At 47.4% G+C, this 19,180-nt stretch overlaps 1 protein-coding gene across 2 annotated transcripts in view; it reads left to right on the forward strand.

The window, feature by feature from the left end:
- Nxn (nucleoredoxin) overlaps positions 1 to 19,180 on the forward strand; it is a 157,018-nt gene that overhangs the window by 127,600 nt on the left and 10,238 nt on the right. For both annotated transcript variants that reach the window (XM_038326753.1, XM_038326752.1), the window contains exons 2-5: positions 7,700 to 7,817; positions 11,420 to 11,553; positions 12,361 to 12,461; positions 13,993 to 14,099. In XM_038326753.1, the coding sequence (XP_038182681.1) occupies positions 7,700 to 7,817; positions 11,420 to 11,553; positions 12,361 to 12,461; positions 13,993 to 14,099 (460 nt within the window). The remainder of the gene's footprint in view (positions 1 to 7,699; positions 7,818 to 11,419; positions 11,554 to 12,360; positions 12,462 to 13,992; positions 14,100 to 19,180) is intronic.

Raw genomic sequence — 19,180 nt, forward strand, 5'->3', positions numbered from 1 at the left:
CTGGCCAGCATCCCTGGGCTGATAGTTCCAACCACAACCTTGGAACCAGAACCTGCCATCAGGCCCAGGATTGGAATTTTCTAGAAATTGGATCGCCTATTTGGTCATCCCTTGTGATTTCTGCCAAGCTGAGCTAATGTTGCCTCTTTGTTCCTTTCCTGCATTGCTTTGTGTTTCCTTGCTTCGGAGTTTGGCAAACTAATCATTGATAATTTATTTGTGTGTATGTGGGGGTAAGGATCAAGTCTTGAGGTGATGTTTATATGTGAGAAGGAAGGGTTGCATGTGCCTGTACGTGTGTGTGTGTGTGTGTGTGTGTGTGTGTGTGTATGTGTGTGAGTGCATGCACACGTGTGCCTGTATAGGCCAGAGAAGGATGTCAGGTGTCCTGCTCTGTCACATCCCACCTTACTCTATTAAGTCAGGGACTCTCCCTGAAATGGGTCGTGCAGGCGTTTTGTCTAGACTGGCTGGCCAACATGACCAATGATCCTCTGTGGATCCCCGTGCTGAAACCACACCTGCCTGTAGCCCCACGGATGCCGGGGATCCTGTTGCAGGTCATCATGCTTATGCATCAGGTGCTGTTACTTAGTGAACCATCTCCCCTGTCCTAATCATTAATGTCTCAACATTTAGATCTCTAAGGGCTAGGGGTTTGCTGTGGCCTATTCTATTGCAGTCACCTGGCCTTTAGGAAACTGGAAGGAAAAGATCCTATGAGTGGCAGACGCCATTGGAATGAACCTAGGGTAGACTCATGGCCAGGATAGTCACCAGAGAGAGAGAGAGAGCAGATGTGGCTGTGAAAAGCCCCTTGCACCTTCCGACTGCAGCAGTGACCATGGATGTGACCCTTTTTAAATTCACAAGTTGCCTTGGGGATGTAACTCAGGAGTACTGTTGTCTGACATAGCTAAGGCACCAAGTTTGACCTCCAGCACCAACTTAAAAGCATTAAAATGCTTACTTTGCCATTGACTGGCTCCAGAACTCTCCTGAATTCAGTGGAATGTAAGCTCTTACCCTCCATCCAGCCTTCAGGTTCAGAGGCAGCTGGACGGGGAGAACCTGACTCAGCGCGCCCTCCCTCCTACGCCTGCCTGCATCAGATTGCGCTTCCCCTGCCTGTAGTCATTCGAGCCAGAGGCAGGAAACCAAGTAGGAATTCCTTCCAGAGTCAGATGTGGTGGCAGGGTTCACGTAGCAAAACCACAGAGACAAGGAAGGATTCCAGCGGGGCATGAGGACACATGCCTGTAGTCCCAGCTACGTGGGAGGATGAGGCAGGAAGATGACTCGAGACCAGGAGTTCAAGGTTAGTCTGAGCAACAACATAGTATCACTGTTTTTAAAAAGAAAATCACACACACACACACACACACACACACACACACAATTAGAAAATCTGAAAGTGAGGCTGGGTTAAGAGGCAACCACAAATAGCTGAGGTAAAACAGGGCCTCCAAGTGTCTCCTGTTGCCTAAGGTACTCCTGGCAGAATAGCCGCTTTGGGAAGAGACCCCCGTTCTATAAGTCGTCTGATTTACAGCCTACTCACTGTGCACTCGATTGATGAACTGTCAAACAAAGCTGACGAGGCAGCGTTCTTCCAAGAGGACGCTGACAAGACAAGGGGGAAGTGAGCGTAAATTGGATCCCAGTGTTAATGAAGCATCGCATGTGTATCCGGCTCTTACAAGGAAAGTGTTTCCACATGTGACACCTTCCTCGGGCTCACACAGCCTGCGCTGAGGGTCTATGGTGTGCTCTTAGGAAGGTGTGACAGGCCCACTGAAGAGGAGTGAGGTTCGCAGCCAGCAGGTGGCCTGTTTTCTCTCTGTGCTGACATGTTTCCTCCTCAGATGAAACTTTAGATGATGAACTACTGAGGGTTCAATCTTGGGGTTCGGGGGCTCTGGGAGTTCTGGGGCTCCACAGCAGGGCCCTTGGCCTGGAGTAAATGAAACCCTCGGTTCAGTCCTCAGCACCCCCACCAACTCAATTGTAATACCGAGAAGAATATGAGCTCACTTTTGGAGGTGCTTTCTTTGGGAAGATGGGTTTGGAGATAGGGTCTCTCTTTATAGCCCTGGCTATCCTGGAACTCTGTGTACACAGGAGTTGTTCTCAGACTCTCAGAGATCCACCTGCTTCTACCTCCTGAGTGCTAGGATCAAAGGTGTGCACCACTATTCATGGCTGCCGGGATGCTTTTTTAAAGTGCACTTAGCTCACCGCAGCACGTTATCTAGAAATCACCACTGCCCTGAGATGAAGGAGCTAGCCGCAGTACGTTATCTAGATATCACCACTGCCCTGAGATGAAGGGTAGTCTAGGCACTGTGGTTCCTCATTAGATGCTGACAGCAGAACCTTGGTATTTACCACCCACCTCACCATGCTGGCATCTTAGGTTTTAGGCAGGTGCTGCCTCTGTTCGACATTTGAATGGCGGGCGTAAAGGTGGTCCCTGTTGTGTCAGAGTCAAGATCAGTCCAGTATGAACTCTGTTAACACAAAGAGTCTTTGTTGGGGTCCCACAGACATGCTGTAGTTCTGCAGGTCCCTCCAGTGGACTTCAGGATTCTTGAACTCCGTGATATCACCACAGACTTCCAGTGTGTGCACTTCTTTCTCTCTCTCTCTTTCTTCCTTCCCTCCCCCGCTCCCTCATTCCTTCCTTTCTTTTTGTTTCGTTAGTTTGGTTTTGAGATAGGGTTTCTCTTATGTAACAGTCTTTTCTGTCCTGGAACTTACTCTGTAGTTCCAGGCTGGCCTCGAACTCAGATCTGCCTACCTCTGCCTCCCAAATGTATATTTTTCTACAATGGAAGTGTATGCGTGACTTCCCCTTCCAATGGTTAAGAAGCCTGTTTTTAGAGGCTTCTGGGAAACCTTTAATGGACTTTAAGGCACAGTGAATAATTTTTTTTTTTTGAGACAGAATTTCTCTGTAGGTTTAGAGCCTGTCCTGGTACTCACTCTGTAGACCAGGCTGGCCTCGAGCTCACAGAAATCCATCTGTCTCTGCCTTCTGAGTGCTGGGATTAAAGGTGTGTGCCACCACTGCCTAGCAAGTGAATGAGTCTTGAAGCTCAAGCTTTTCTCATATCCTTCAGTGTGATAGAGCCCTCAGCATAGGCAAAGATGACCACTTCAACCTAATGGCCAGCTTTCTGGTAAGGTTTATTAAGATCTGATTCAGGTATGGGGGCGAGGTGCTGGAGAGATGGCACATTGGTTAAGTGGGTCTTCTAGAGGATGTTGAGTGTGGCTCCAGCACCCACATCTGGAGACCCCCAACCACCTGTACTCCAGCTTCAGGGCATCTGATGCCCTTGTCAGGCCTCCATGGACACAGCACACAAGTCATGCACAATCACAGATGTGTACATGTGCATGGGAATTCTAAAGAAAGAAAAGAATGACTGGAGAGATGGCTCAGTGGTTAAGAGCACTGCCTGTCTTTCTAGAGGACCTGGGTTCGATTCCCAGCACCCACTTGGAAGTACACTACATTCTGGAACTCCAGTTCCTAGAGATCTGGCACTCTCTTCTGTTCTCCAAGGGGAATCAGACACACATGTTGTACACAGACATAAACGGCATTAAAAAAACTCATACACAAATTAATTCATTAATTAATAAAATTTAAATATTAAAAAAGAAAATGTCAGACTGATTGTTTCTGGGTCTTCTGCAGTGTTTCTAAGCTGAGTGACCTTGGTTTGTGGCCTGAGAAAGCCTGTGCTGGGCCACAGTCATAGCTCACCGGTGAGGAAGTTACTAGAGCGCGATGGGTTAGGCAGGGAAAGGATCGGCTCTTCAGTCCCTTCTAAGCACAGAAGCAGCAGATGTTCCCCTAAGCCAGGCCTGCACTTGGAAGAAAGACCCAGCGATCAATGGGAATAGGAGTCATGACCTGCTACCCTCCTGCCCTCCCGAGACCCGAGGAAGGAACATTCCCCTCTAGGTAGGAGGGAAGACTAGGGTTGTCGGAGTTCTTAGTTCCCCATGTGGATCCTTCAAGAAAAACTATCTGTGCTGACAGGGGGCAGAACAGTGTGTACTGAGTCCTTCTCGTCTGGCAGGGCACCATCTCTACCAAGCATTTAGAGCCCAGGTTGCTTGGACACTGACGTCACTCTTTCTTTTTGCTATCATTGTTAGTTTTTTATCCCCCCCCCCCCAAAAAAAACCTCACAAGGGTGGGACTGGGGAAATGGTTCAGTAGTTAAGAGCACTTGCTTAAGTTCTTAGCACCCATGTTAGGCATCTACAGTCACCTGTAGCTCCAGCACCAGGAGATCTGACACCCTCTTGTGGCTTCCAAGGGTACCTGCATACATGTGACACACATACAAACACATACACATAAATAAAAATAAAATAAATATATGACTAGACTCCAGGTGGTTGGTCAGTCAGCCTGTCTGTTAATCTGTCTACCTGCCTGTCTGTCTATTACCACTGAGCTACACCCTGACCCTATTTTCCTAAGATACCTAGGTAGGGGACTAGGGCTGTAGCTCTGACTGCTTTGCAGCCAGCCTCCTGCCTTTTGACAGGTTCCTTTGGCTGCAGATGCCTTCTCTATGCGTTTAACTTGCCTTGTTAGAAGTCTCTGTCCCCATGTCATTCATCATACATGTGTACTCTGTGTGTGTGTGTCTGTATATGTATGGAGATAGTGCCTCTCACTAAAATGTGGTCCATTCTTCTAAGCTTGCCTTTACTCTTTCTCTGCAAGGATTTCTTTCTAGTCCCTACAAGTGTCTAAAATTATTGTTCCATTTTTATTCTTACTTACCGTATCTTTCACCCATGAGAGCAGAAGTTCTACCCAGGGCAGTAACTTCATCGACCTTGTTCTTTCTCATGCCTCCTGTGTTTAGAAGAGACCTAGCACATAGCAAGCACTCAGTTTATAGCTGCATAGTGAATCTTAGCCTTGCCAGTTCTAAAACTTAGAAAAAGAAAGCCTGATGTGTTGTTAGCTGTACACGAGCTGATAGTGTATTACTAGCCATGTGTGTGCCAATATCAGGTAGTATAAAATACTATAGGCAGGCTTTTCTGTCCCACCAGCCAGTTCCCAAATAACCATGTAGAGACTACTTGCTAATTATAAATGCTCGGCCGCTAGCTTAGACTTGCTACTGACTCTTATAGATTAAATTAACCCATGTTTCTTACTACCCTCTGCCACACAGCGGTTCCTTCTTTCAGCACAGCATATTCATCTTGGTTCTCTCTCTGCCTGATCACGATTCTGAGACTTCTCCCCTTCTTCACGCTCTTTTTGTCTGCAAGTCCCACCTAACCTCTACCTGTCCAGCTGTTGGCCAGTCAGCTTCTTTATTAACCCAGCCACAGTGACACATATTCACACAGTGTAAAGAAATATTCCCCAGGTAGCCAGGAAAGTGAGGTGCATTTTCTCTATCAGATTGGAAACGCTGGCATCAGTGATAGCACTGGCATGGAAGCTAGGAAACAGGCTGGCTCTCTCCCTTGCTGCTGCCAGGAGCAGAGTGTGGTCTCAGCTTTACCAAGCAATGGATCCTGGGTTAACTCTTCATTTTTGTTATTTGCTCTTTTCCAATTTTTTGAAGTGAGTACTTTCCCCCCTCAAAAATTACATTTTAAACAATAAAAATTTCAATTCAGTGATCTCAACCTTTCTTTTTAAATTTTTTTCTCCTTCCTTCCTTCTTTCCTCCCTTCCTCCCTCCCTCCCTTCCTCCCTCCCTTTCTGTGTATGTATGGGCAGAGAATGTGTGGCTATGTGTGCCCACAAGGAAGAAGCTATCGTGTGCCCTCCCCTGTTGCTCACTTATCTCTTTGAGGGAGAGCCTCTCTAAATACCAGGGGCTCGAGTCTCATCTAGGCTGGAAACCAGCAAGCCCCGCGATCCTTCTGTCTGCTCCCATTGGAACTATGGTTACAGGTATTTATCTAAGGATAGCAGGCTGTCACATGGATGCTAGGGTCTGAAATCCAGTCCTCACAATCGTGAAGCAAGTACACTAAACTGCCGAGCCATCGCTCCAGTGCGCAACCGTCCCCTGCCTTGGACACCTTTAAGGAACCTGGTAGTGCTCTGGCACAGGAAGTTTAAGTTAATAATCCCAGTGGAATGTCTTGTTTGTTATCAAATCTCTGTAGGGTTTCATGAATATCCTGGGTGCCACTTAGGAGGCAGAGGCAGGTGGACCTCAGAATTCCAGGTCAGCCTGATCTATAGAGTTAGTGCCAGGACAGCCAGTGCTACACAGAGAAACCCTGCCTCAGAAAATCGGGGTGGGGTGGGGTGGGAAATCTCGTCAAAGGCTAGGACTGGTGCGGGAAGATCAGAGTTCAAGGCTAGCCTGAGTTTCATCACTAACACTAAATCAACCTCAGCTATGTGCTGAGACCTGGTCTCAAAACAATAACAATAAAGGATGCTTGATCTGAGCCCAGGTCAGGCTTCTGTGCAGTGATGCAGCGGTGGTCCTGAAGCTGCGCACAGCTGCTCACAGCCACCCTTGTTAAGAGGTTGTTTTTGAGCCCCCACCGGAAACGTGGGGCTGGTAAGCAATCAAGCACGGCCACCCAGTTTGAAGCAGGATCCAATAACCCTTCCACCAAGCCATGTGTCTCTATAGGCTGAGAAGCCTCGTGTTTCTTGGCAGATCCTCTGCCTGCAATTGCGTTAAATGCCATCTGAGCCCCAACCACTCGCCCCTTACCCTGCTGTGTGCAGCCACCTTTACCTCTGGGTCCTGTTACCCTTCTACACGTCCCTGCCTTGCTTGGCCAGTGGCTAAACCTCCCTGCCTGGACTCCTAGGTCCCCCATAAAGGAGTCCTATAACCCTCGTGCACCTGTCTTTTGCTTCCTTCTGTTTGGAGCTCTGTAGCTAACCCAGCACTTCCCTTCATGGTTTTGTTGCTCAGGCCTGGTAGTTACATCTCAGAGCATGCAGCGGCCCACTGAAAGGGTGTTCATGAACAAGCAATAGAGCCTGCGAAAATCTGGCTTCTTCCAGGGCTTTGATGTTCCTGGGTTCTCAGCGTCCTTCTTAGACCACCAACAGCAACACTCTGCCAGCAGCCTGGAGGCTGTTTGGAGTGGCACCAAGTGGCTGAGGGCTGGGACCGGTTTTTTGCCTGCGTTCCGCAAGACAAATGGTACACATATATAGCAAGGGTGCTATTCCAATCACAGGCCTGGACAAGTGTAGAGAGTGGCGCACGTTTGAACGATTTGTCCTTGCTGGGAAACCTGTTCCCTTCTCCCTGGCCGGTGACTGGCTGCTGCTTGCTGCCGGCTTCTGGGTGGAGCTGATTCCCTTCCTTCCCAGGTCACCTGGGAGAAGTCCCACTGCTCTCCAGAGATGGAAGTTCTTTATTGTGACTGTCATATGTTCCTTGGGGACCGATAAAAGACTAAATGTCCCTCTGTCAGCCACCTCTATCACAGCACGAACCTTTCTAGGCCCCCACACCCTACAAGACCATAGGAGCACGTGGGGTTATAATTTAATCCAGCCCTGTTGCGCGGCAGCTCTGATTTGAGTCAGTTATTCCCGTATTGTTTTTCCCTTCTAATGCTTTTCCACTCATCTCTTCCTGGGGCTGAGGGACTTGAAAGAACTCTGCGATTAATTTGGATTGGGTTTAACCACCTTATCCTGCTTTTCTTTTTATAGCTTAAACTTTGGAACAAATACCGAATCTCCAACATTCCATCGCTAATATTCCTAGATGCTACCACAGGGAAGGTTGTGTGCAGAAATGGGCTCCTGGTGATCCGAGACGACCCAGAAGGTAGGTTGGATGTGCCTGACTCCCCCTCCCCAGCCCCACTCTATCCCCTCCTGGACATCAGTACTAATGAAGTGCTGTAAGTAGGTTTACATGCCTAGAGAATATTGTCGGGACCAAATTACTCTATTCTCCAGGTCATGGTTAAGATTTTTAAAGGCTCAGAATGTCCCTCCAGGGTGACATTAATTCCTGGGCCAAAGCAGATGGGATCTGGGAAGGAGTGCTCAGCTGGAGGGCTGGGGAGGCTGTTGAAAAGCGGCAAGAGCCCAGATACTGAACCTAGTGCTGTTTCCGTGGCCACGGCCACATTAACAAGAAGAGTCTGCATATGTGTAGGAGGAGTCCTCTTTTAAAATATAAGGGTAGCTGGGCGTGGCAGTGTGTACTTTAATCCCAGCACTCAGTAGGCAGATGCAGGTGGGTTTCTGTGAGTTCAAGACCAGCCTGGTCTACACAGCAAGTTCCAGATAAGCCAGGGATACACAGTAACACCCAGTTTCAACAAAAACAAAACAAAACATATAACACACACACACACACACATGCACATACACACACACACACACACGCACATCCACACACAGAGGAAAGGGCTGACAACTTAGTGGGTAAAGGCGCTTGTCGCCAAGCCTGACACCCTGAATTCCATTCCTGTGGTGAAAGGAGAGAAAACCGCCGTGGTGGAAGGTTAGAACCCCTAGAAGCTGTCCACTGTCCTTCCACGCACATGACATATAGATACATGGAAATAAAAAATAAAATATAGAGTGTCCTTTATCCAAAGTCCTTGAGTGTACAGCAGGCGCCTTTACCTGCTCAGCAATCTCACTGGCCCTCCCCACTTGAGATGGCGTGGTGGAATTGAATCTATCCTGGGTAGTAGCCGAGGCGGGTATTCCTAGGCTCGATCCTCAGTTGGGATGGGAACAGAAAGACTTGGATTTTGGGATTTCTTAGATTTGGGGATATTTGCATATATGTCACTAATGACTGTCCTTAACTTCCAAAATAAAACCTTGGGGCTTTTTTTGTTTGTTTGTTTTGTTTTTTGAGACAGGGTTTCTCTGTGTAACAACCCAGGCTGGCCTGGAACTCTCTCTTTGTAGACCAGGCTGGCCTCAAACTCACAGAGATCTACCTGCCTCTGCCTCCCAAGTGCTGGGATTAAAGGTGTGCGCCACCACCGCCCGGCATTCATTGATTCATTTAGTCAAGAATTCATTGTTTGCCCCAGCTACCTTGAAACTTGCTACATAGCCCAGGCTGCTCCAAATCTGTGCCCTTTTCCTATCTCAGTCTCTTGATCACTGAGGTCTGAAATCTGAAATTTCATGACTGTCAAAAAAGTTTGGAGCCAGACAGAGTGACATGCCTTTAATCCCAGCACTTGGGGTTTTTGGTTTTTTGGGTTTTTTGTTTGTTTGGTTGGTTTTTTTTGGGGGGTTACTCTTTTTACTCTTTGGAGGGCCTGCCACTCAGCTCCCAAATAAATCACACATGGATTCTTTTTTAGGAATGCTCAGATTTAGCTTGGCGTATTTCTAGCCAGATTTTCTTATCGTAAATTATACCGGCCACCCTTTGCCTCTGGGCTTTTTCCTCTTCTTACATTCACTCTTAGTCCGTTTCTGGCTGGGTGGCTGGCTTCTTCTTTTCTTACTCCTTGTTTTTTCTTCCTCCTTCTTCCTTTGCTCCCTTTTTCTCCTTCTGTTTATTCTCTCTGCCTGCCAGCCCCACCTATCCTTTCTCCTGACTCACTATTGGCCATTTAGCGCTTTATTAGACCAATCAGGTGTTTTAGACAGGCAAAGAATCACAGCTTCACAGAGTTAAACAAATGCAACATAAAAGAATGCAACACATCTTTGCATCATTAAAACAAATGTTCCATAGCATAAACAAATATAACACATCTTAAAATAATATTCTACAACACTCAAAAGGCAGAGGCAGGCAGATCTCATGTGATTTCAAGACTAGCCTGGTCTACACGGTGTCCTCCAGGACAGCCAGGGCTACCCAGAGAAACCCTATCTGGGGGAAGGGGGTGGATCTCAGATTTGGATTCAGAAAGCTTCACCACGTCACCGACGTCTCCATCTCTGTATTGTTCTCTTGGCCTCTGTGGTGAGTGCATGGCCTTGCCATGGTTTAAGTCCCAGTTCCCAGTGGCCCTGCTCAGGCTGACCTGCTGGCTGCTGGCCATGCACTGGGAAGTCTGCCTGGACCACATACTCGGGGTCTGGCCAAGGTCGGCGCTTCTCTTCTTGCGCTACCCAAATACGAGCTGCAAGAGCACCACCTTGCTTAGTGACCCGGCTGAGATCTGGATATAGTGGTATATCCCTGAAGCCCTGATATTCTGGAGGCTATGAAGATTCTGAGTTCAAAGTCAACCTGAGCTTCTCCCAGAAAAATGGATAGCAAGGCCAGTGTGGTAGGGCACTTTCTAATCCCAGCACTTGGGAGGCAGAGGCACATGGTGGCACTCTGTAAAATGAGGCCAATTGATCTGCATAGTGAGGTCCAGGCTAGTCAGAGCTGTGTCATGAGGCTTGAGATAGGAAGGGGGTGGGTAGAAGGAGATTTCCTATGTAGGAGGATTGCCCTTTGTAAAAGTCAGGACACAGTGAATTCATACCCCGCCAACTCCCAAGATTAGCAGTCTAGGCAGCCTTACCACCAGCTCCTTGGAGTTTTGTGTCCTCTGGTTTCCGGGTGGGCGTGGACACCTGCATTTTTAACTGGGCTCTCATCCCGGGCCCCTCAGGCGATTTTGAGGCAGTGGGCCTTGGACCACCCTGTGAGCTGGGAACTTGCTAGCTCCTCCTCCTGCTGGGAGCCTAAGTGTCAATGCTGACCATCTGGGTCTTGGAAGTCTCCATTTTTATTACATTTCAGTTTTCACTGCTTCCCTAGGCCCCAGCCCAGGCTGTTGCTTTAGAGTCTCTGGGGGCGTGGCCTACGTGGGTTCCCGTATACATTCTGGGCTGGGAACCGTGGAGCTGGCAGGATGGGATTGAATTGCTACCTGGGTGGGGTAGTATCTGATGTAGGTACCAGAGACCCAGCCTTCTGTCAGTTATCTAGGAGGTCTGCTCTGGTCTGGTCTCCTTTCTGTTCTGCTTGTCCGTCTGTAACCTTGCTTCTGCATCTGGAGCTAGCTGTCTGGAGAGGGGCCTTCTCACCCTCTCCGCGTAGGAACCACTGCTTAGGCGGTAATGAGGCTGTGCCATGGACGAGTTTCTGGTTTTTTAATTACATTTCCTAACAGCTTGTTTGGTGTATGTTTGTATAGTGTTGGCGCACACATGCCCCCGCATACATGTAGCGATCAGAGGTTATTACTTGAGAGCCGGTTCTCTCTTTCCTTCACATGTACCAGGGATTGAACCCAGGCTGTGAGGCCTGGCTCCAGACACCCTTAGCCACGGAACCATCTTGCTAGCCTGAGTTCCTTTGTTTCTGCATTGGCTGCAGATCCTGTGGCTAGCTAATAAATACTTTGGGGTGGCAAAGCTGTACCTATAGTTCTGAGGACTCCTAGGTCCCAGGCCACCGCAAAGAGCCTTGACATTCTTGGAATCTGTTCCCTGTTTCAGGTCTGGAATTCCCTTGGGGACCTAAGCCCTTCCGGGAAGTCGTTGCAGGGCCCCTGCTTAGAAATAATGGGCAGTCACTGGAGAGCAGCAGCCTGGAGGGGTCTCACGTGGGCGTCTATTTCTCTGCGCACTGGGTGAGTGTTTGGTCTCTCCTTAGTTTAGACTGAAGGAGCGTGAGTCACCACTGGGCCAAGAGTGCTTGTCTTTGCAAGGTGGGGAACTCTGACAGACATTCCCTGGCTTTGCCTTTCCTTGCTCATCGATGACAGTAAATGCTCAAGCTACGGATGGTGGCAGCAAGAAAATGACCTCTTGGGCTGGAGAACAGTGGTTAAGAGCACTGGCTGTTCTTCCAATCTTGAGTTCAATTCCTAGCAACCACACGGTGGCTCACAACCATTTGTATGGAGATCTGGTGCCTTCTTATGGCGCAGGCATAGATGCAGTCAGAACACTGTATATATAATAAATAAATAAATCTTTAAAAAAAAGAAAAGGGGCTGGAGAGATGGCTCAGTGGTTAAGAGCATTGCCTGCTCTTCCAAAGGTCCTGAGTTCAATTCTCAGCAACCACATGGTGGCTCACAACCATCTGTAATGAGGTCTGGTACCCTCTTCTGGCCTCACAGAATATCGTATACATAATAAATAAATAAATATTTTTAAAAAATAAAGAAAAGAAAAGAAAAAGAAAACGACCTCTCCGCAGCCATGCTAAGATTTCTCAGGCTCCCTAAGGGAAGGTATCTCACTGCTAACTGCTGCACACTGCCTAGGCTGGCCTGTGTGTGTGCCTACTGATTGCCAGGAAGAGATGCAAGCTTACTTAGCTCTTGCATAAACTGGATTTTGCTGTCCCAGCTCTACCCTTTTTACCTGGCCCCCAGTGGCCAGTGCTGGAAGTAGAGACTTGTAACATGGCAGGGCCTCTTGTCTTTCAGTGTCCACCCTGCCGGAGCCTCACCCGAGTCCTGGTGGAATCCTACAGGAAGATCAAGGAAGCAGGCCAGAAGTTCGAGATCATCTTCGTCAGTGCAGACAGGTACTGTGTACCCGTGAAGAGTCTGTGCTACGCCGCTTTTCCGATAATGGCTTCTCCCCATTTCTTTTACGTCATATGTCTTCCTCAGTGTAGACCACAGAGTAGGGCCCAGGGAAGACCAATCTGGGATAGTAAGTAACTCAGGTAAACCAGCAAACACTGAGGCACGTCTCAGTCCAGGTTGTGGTCAGCTGAAATCAAGATTGCAGTTTTGGTTCAGCTTTTTAGATCGTGAAGGGGAAATACGGAGGATGGAAGCAAGCTAGAGACTAGCACGATGTGATTGTTTTGTGTGGATATGTATTTATTTTCTTCAACCTGGCCACACACTCTGTTTAAGGCTACTTGAATGCATGTGGAAAAGAAATCACGTAAGTCAAGCAGTGGTGGCGCACGCCTTTAATCCCAGCATTCTGGGATGCAGAGGCAGGCAGATCTCTGAGTTCGAGGCCAGCCTGGTATACAAAGTGAGTTTCAGGACAGCCAGGGCTACACAGTGAAACTCTGTCTAGGAAAAACAAATGAAAGAGAGAGAGGGAGGGAGGAAGGAAGGAAGGATGCAATCAATCAATAAATCAATCAATCACCCAACTGAGGTGTAGTTTTTCATCCCAGAGCCTTGTCTCGTTAGCCTCAATGGTTTCTGCTTCTCAGCAGTTCATTCATCTATATGTTGTCTTCAGCTTAGTGCTCCGGTCAGGATCCAGACAGACGTCAGGAGTTTCTGCCTCCTGAAGTCCTGGCCACAGAGACTCTCAAAATGCCACTCTGTAGCTTTTTACATTGTACTTCCTGTGCTATTTCTTGGCTCATGGTCCCACCCCACAGTTCTTGGTCTCAGTGCAAGGGACTAGAGACAAGCCTGAAGACATTTAAAGCTTTAAACTGTATCATCTTTATTGAAACACAATTTCTATACAAATAAATTGCATCCATTTTAGGTTTGTAGTTCCCTGAGCTTTGCCCCACATTTACCCGTGTCACTATGGTCAGAGAGTCAAGATACAGACATTTCCATCACGTAGAAGGCTCCCTTTAGCCTTTCCTGGTCATCGCACATTGCCATAGCCAGCCCTAACGTGCTTCTTAGCTTCGGTGTCTTTACCTTCCCTAACATTTCTCGTATGTACAGTCATAGGTGTAGGCTTGGTTCCGAGTGCCTAGTCCTGTGCACACCACAGCTCTGCATGCAAACTAGGGGTACACAGGAACACAGTCGTGGTGTGTATTCAGTCTGAACCTTTTAAAAACCAAACGTGTCTGTGCCGACAATGAAGAGTTGCACATAGGCGTAATTGGTAGGATGGCACGGCCTGGCATGGTTTGGGAGCCACCTCGTGGATGGACTCATTTGCTTCTTGGTGAACAGCAGAATGGGTAGAATAGCAAACACCTGTATTCTGATGCCTGCGGTACTAGGTTAGGAGCTTGAGGCTAGGAACCTCAACCCTGTAGGTGCCACAGTAATGGCGGGAAGGACCGAGTAGAAATACACACAAGAGAAAGACATTTTCTTCACATCTTTCTGTAGGTCGGAGGAGTCTTTCAAGCAGTACTTCAGTGAGATGCCATGGCTCGCTGTCCCCTACACTGATGAGGCCCGACGGTCGCGTCTCAACCGACTGTATGGAATCCAAGGTAAGCATCCCAGGCCTGAACTGTGCAACCTGGATGAAAACCTGCCTGTCTGGGCTTCCACATCCTGACCTCCTTGTTAGCAGAGAAAGAACATCTTTGAAACAAAGCATGGCGGTGCATGCCTATAACCCGAGCATCTGGAAGTCAGAGGCAGGAGGAGCGCCAATGCCATGGTATTCTAAGCTATATAGGGAGACTCGGTTTCAATAGGATCAAAGCAACCAAACAAAAAACTAGGTTTTACTTTCTGAGTGTTCATGTTCCTCACATGTTTTAAAAATTAGTTGGACCAGGCAGTGGTGGCGCACACCTTTAATTCCTGCACTCAGGAGGCAGAGGCAAGCGGATCTCTGGATTACTTGGGGACTAGGGACTGGAAAGATGACTCAGTGGTAAAGAATTTGCACTGCTCTTATAAAGAGTCCAAGTTCAGTTCCCAGAAGCCACATCAGGAGGCTCACAGTGACCTGTAAGTAAGTGTAACTCCAGCTCTAGGGAACTTGGACTCACTTAGCTTCCTTGGGTATCCACAGAGACATACTCGTGTACACACACACACACACACACATGCACACACACACAAATATACAATTTAAAAAATAAAATAAATCTTTTAAAAGAGAACTTAGGGTGAATTTTATGGCATATAACATGACTTATACCTCATTACTGCTGCTCACTTTGGGGTTCTGGGGTGGGGTGGTGTTTTTAAGTGCTTGCTCTAGTAAAACAGTGCTTCTCATCCCCCGAATGGTGCTTCTGGTGTGGATGGCCTGTGGAGCACATGCTTCCAGATCCGCTGGACCAGCACCTCCCCTCCAAGGTGTCGCTGTCACGCAGACTAAAGGATAATCTTTGGTTCTGTCGCTTGGAGTCCCTGAGCTTCCGTTTCCTCCTCTGCAAATTTGGCATGATGAACCTCTGACAGAAAATTGCTGAGAAGTAATACAGATGAAACACTTCTAACAAGTCCGTGTCCGCGTGTCTGCGTCTTTATGTGTGTGTTACACTCATACTATCTTTCAGCTGAAGACATTGCTTCAAGGTGTTGACCACTGGATTTGCCTTACAAAGTTGTTCAGAAATAAATAATAATATCACAGAAACAAGCTAGATTCTTCCCGTTGCTAGATAAACAGCTCCTTCCTGTAGCTAAATGGGTTCTTTCTTCAAGACAAGGGAAGGTGCTTGCTTGGGCTCCTTCCCCGCACTACGAAAACAAACAGAAATATATGGGGTTGAGTTTTGACTTTTCCACCATTGGGATTAAGTTTCCACACTCTACAAGTGACTCGGTTTTCTACTTAAAGGAGACATGGCTGTCTCTCTGTGACTGTTCAGTGAGCAAGAAGCTGCTCCCAGCTTCATAGCCCTCAAGGCCATGCCATAGGCTCCCTAACTTGTGACTGAGGCCTTTCTTGAGACTACAGGCAAGACATACTGGTGGGCTGGTTGAGACCCAGGGACGATGTTGTCCTCCAGTGGCCGCCTCTTCTGGTGACAATGAGTGTCCATCTTCATCTGTGTCAGCGGTTCATCAGTGTGACAGACTGCTCTCAGCTTCAGAGGGGTGATAAGGAAGGCGTGTCCAAGCCACTCAATTCATGGCCCCATAGCTCAGGTGGTGAAGAAGGAGGGATGGTGACACACTGTTGACTTTTGCCCTTTCTCCACTTCATTCTGTCCTGGTTGTAGCCCATGGGATGGTCTGTCCATATTCAAAATGAGTCTTCAAGTTAGCCCTCCATCGACACAGATACACGGAGAGCAGTGGTCCCTGTCTCCCAGGTGATTCCAAACCCAGCGGAGTTGATGGTGAAGATTACTATCACATGGCTTTAGCATCAGGCTTTTGAGAATTCCTGTTCTTCATATACAGCAGTGAGTGTGGATGGATAGATATTTAAAAACATAATAATAAATTTAAAAAGAAGAAATCCCACTTTATAGGGATTTATTCTAGGAAATTATCTCATAGCACCTCTTAGAAGCTGAGTTTCTCAAGCAGGTGGTATATTTGAACTTCTCTTTGTTTGCTATCTATTTATTGAACTTCTATTTATTTATTTTTAGAAGGTTTTTTCCTAAAGTTTTTTAAAATTTATTTATTTATTTTTTTAAATTTATTTATACAGTGTCTGTCTGCATGTATGCCTGCAGGTCAGAAGAGGGCACCAGATCTCATTACAGATGGTTGCGAGCCACCATGTGGTTGCTGGGAACCGAACTCAGGACCTTCGGAAGAGAAGTCAGTGCTCTTAACCTTTGAGCCATCTCTCCAGCCCTTTCCTAAAGTGTTGTTGTATATGGGAGTATTTTGCTAGTATGCAGGTCTGTGCACCACGTGTGTACACGGTGCCTTCAGAGGCAGGAAGAGGGAGTCAGATTCTGTGGAACTAGAGTTGCGGATGGCTGTCAGTCACCATGTGGATTCTGGAACTCAAGTCTGGGTCCACTGATTATGCCAGTGCTCTTAACCACTGAGCCAGCTCTCCCGCCGTTGGTTGTTTTGTTTCGGTTTGTTTTGAGACAAGGTATTACTCTATGGCCTAGGCTGGACTGGAATTCACCATGTAACCCAGGCTGGCTGAAAAATCATAGTAACCTTTCTATGTCAGCCTTCCTGTGCTGAGATCACAGGCACAGGGCACACACCTTTTATTATTTATCTATTTATTTATTTATGTTTTGTTTTTAAGCAGAGCCTCATTATGTAACCTTGGCTGGCCTGGAACTTGCTATGTAGACCAGACTGGCTTCAGACTTGCAGTACTATTCCACTTGCTTCTGCCTCCCAGGTGCTAGGGTTATAGGTTGTAGGTTATAGGTTATAGGTTATAGGTGCTGCCATGCCTTGCCATGCCAGGCTGATGAAGTAGCTTTACAGAGAAGTGCTAGGAACATTCCCTAAGCTATACCCAGGCTGAGCTACCTCCACCTGGTCTTTGTTTGTTGGCGAGAGAGAGAGAGACAGACAGACTTGATCTGACAGTCAACCAGGTCCTCCCTATTGTCTTGACTGGCTTGGGTGAAAATATATAATGCAAAAGGAGTATGGCCTCTGAGTGTCTTGGGATCTATGCCCAGAGTGTCCCTACACCAGAGAGAGAGTCTTCCTCCAGAGTGGCCTTTCCAAATGCTGACAGTTAGCTGAGGTGTCACAGGCAGTGAGGCGCCCTGTCACAAGGTAGCTATGTTGCAGGTCTTATCAAGTTTGCCCTATGCTAAATGGACCAAAGTCTGGCAGCTGCCAGTGGCCTGGTCATTGGCTCCCTTTAGATGCCGTGGACTCAGCCCTGGGTTTGTGTGAAGTCATCATGGGGCCACCCCGGCTCACTGAGGATTTGGCATTTGGCTTCCCTCCATCTCCTTTGTCTCCCTGAAAGAGCTGGGTTCCCCACAGGCCTCCCTGCTCCCAGTGCTCTGTACAGTCTGGGGAATTGGGGGCCCTATAAGCTGTTTAAAAATGCCTTTCTAAGGGAACCATTTAGACACACTTGGCAAAAGGCAAATCCCATTAGCCATTGTCTAAGTAACCCGGGGCTGCTGGAGAGTATCGCAGAACACCATGTTCTTTTGCAAGGAGGCTTAGGGGCCCTTCTGTCTTGGGCGAGGGACCCAGGCGCTTTTGTCCTTTCTCTCTATCCTTCATCCCCAGCCTGTGGGAGGCAGGAACTGGGTGGCTAATATGTAGAGCCTTGCTGTCGCCAACATAGAGCGTTGTGCTTCTTTTTCCTCTTGCTCAATCCGTCTTTCACTCCTCCTCTCCCACTTCCCTCCTCCCCCTCTGCCCCTTACTTTGCCCTCTTCCTTACTTCCTTCAAAAAAATGGACTTGAAGCATTCTGTAAACATAAAAACGACATTTTCAGAGCTGTGTCTTTTCAATCAGTAGAGGGCAAGTGTCTGAGCTGGCGTGGGTTTTTTTTTTTTGTTTTTTTGTTTTTTTTTTTTTTTTTGTAGACAAATCTTCGTATTCAAAAGGCTGGCGCCTCTGTGTAGATCTGCCTGTCTGCTGGCTGAGGGCAGCCGGGGCAGCCTGGGAATCCACTGAGCGGCCTTGGTGTTCTGTTTTGTTTGTTGCATTTAATTGTGAGCACAGAAAAAGGAAAAAAGATAGGGGTAAGAACAGAGGACAATGTAATAAACACCCATACTGCAGCAAGAAGACTTGGTTCAGATATTTAGAATAGAATTCAGGTCCTCTGTCTATTCCTCAGCATACCCAACTCTCTCAAAAAGAAAAAAAAAAAGAGGAGAAAAGAAAGAAGGAAGAGGAAAGCATTACAGACAAAGACCCTTGCGCTCCTCTGCCTCCCTTCCTCTGGGAATCACTACCGTGTATCTAGTGTATCTGCTTCATAACCTCATAAGCCGCTTCCGCATTTTCCTGCATGCATATGAACCCATGAATAATGTATCGCTTCCTTGGTGCATCTTTTAGAAGCATACTCTAAATGCTGTCATAATGTAATTTTCCAACTTGATTTTTTTCACTTACATTATGGTCTTAAAATGTATCCCCACTAATATTCATATCTAGTTGGTTTATTTTCAGGCCTGGGAAGGGCTCCATGGGTTAACTGTGCTGACTGACTTATCTGCTCCCATGTTGATGGGCAGTTTGACTGAGCTTGGCAGATCTGCTCCACTCTTGACCGACGGCTTTTTCTCTTTCTTTCTTTCTTTCTTTCTTTCTTTCTTTCTTTCTTTCTTTCTTTCTTTCTTTCTTTCTTTCTTTCTTCTCTCTCTCTCTCTCTCTTCCTTCCTTCCTTCCTTCCTTCCTTCCTTCCTCCTTTCTCTTTCTTTCTTTCTTTCTTTCTTTCTTTCTTTCTTTTTTTCTTCAGGTTTTTTCAAGACAGGGTTTCTCTAGAAACTAGCTTCAGGGTTCCTGGAACTAGCTCTTGTAGACCAGGCTTGCTTCAAACTCACAGAGATCCGCTTGCCTCTGCCTCCCATATGCTGGGATTAAAGGCGTGCCCGCCACCACCGCCCAGCTGTTTTCTGGATTTCTAAGAACATAGCCATACATGTTTCTTGGTGCAGACTGAGCAGCTTTTGCATCTTCTGGCCAAGTCCTAG

This window comes from Arvicola amphibius, chromosome 4, assembly GCF_903992535.2.
Source record: "Arvicola amphibius chromosome 4, mArvAmp1.2, whole genome shotgun sequence".
Lineage (NCBI taxonomy): Eukaryota > Metazoa > Chordata > Mammalia > Rodentia > Cricetidae > Arvicola > Arvicola amphibius.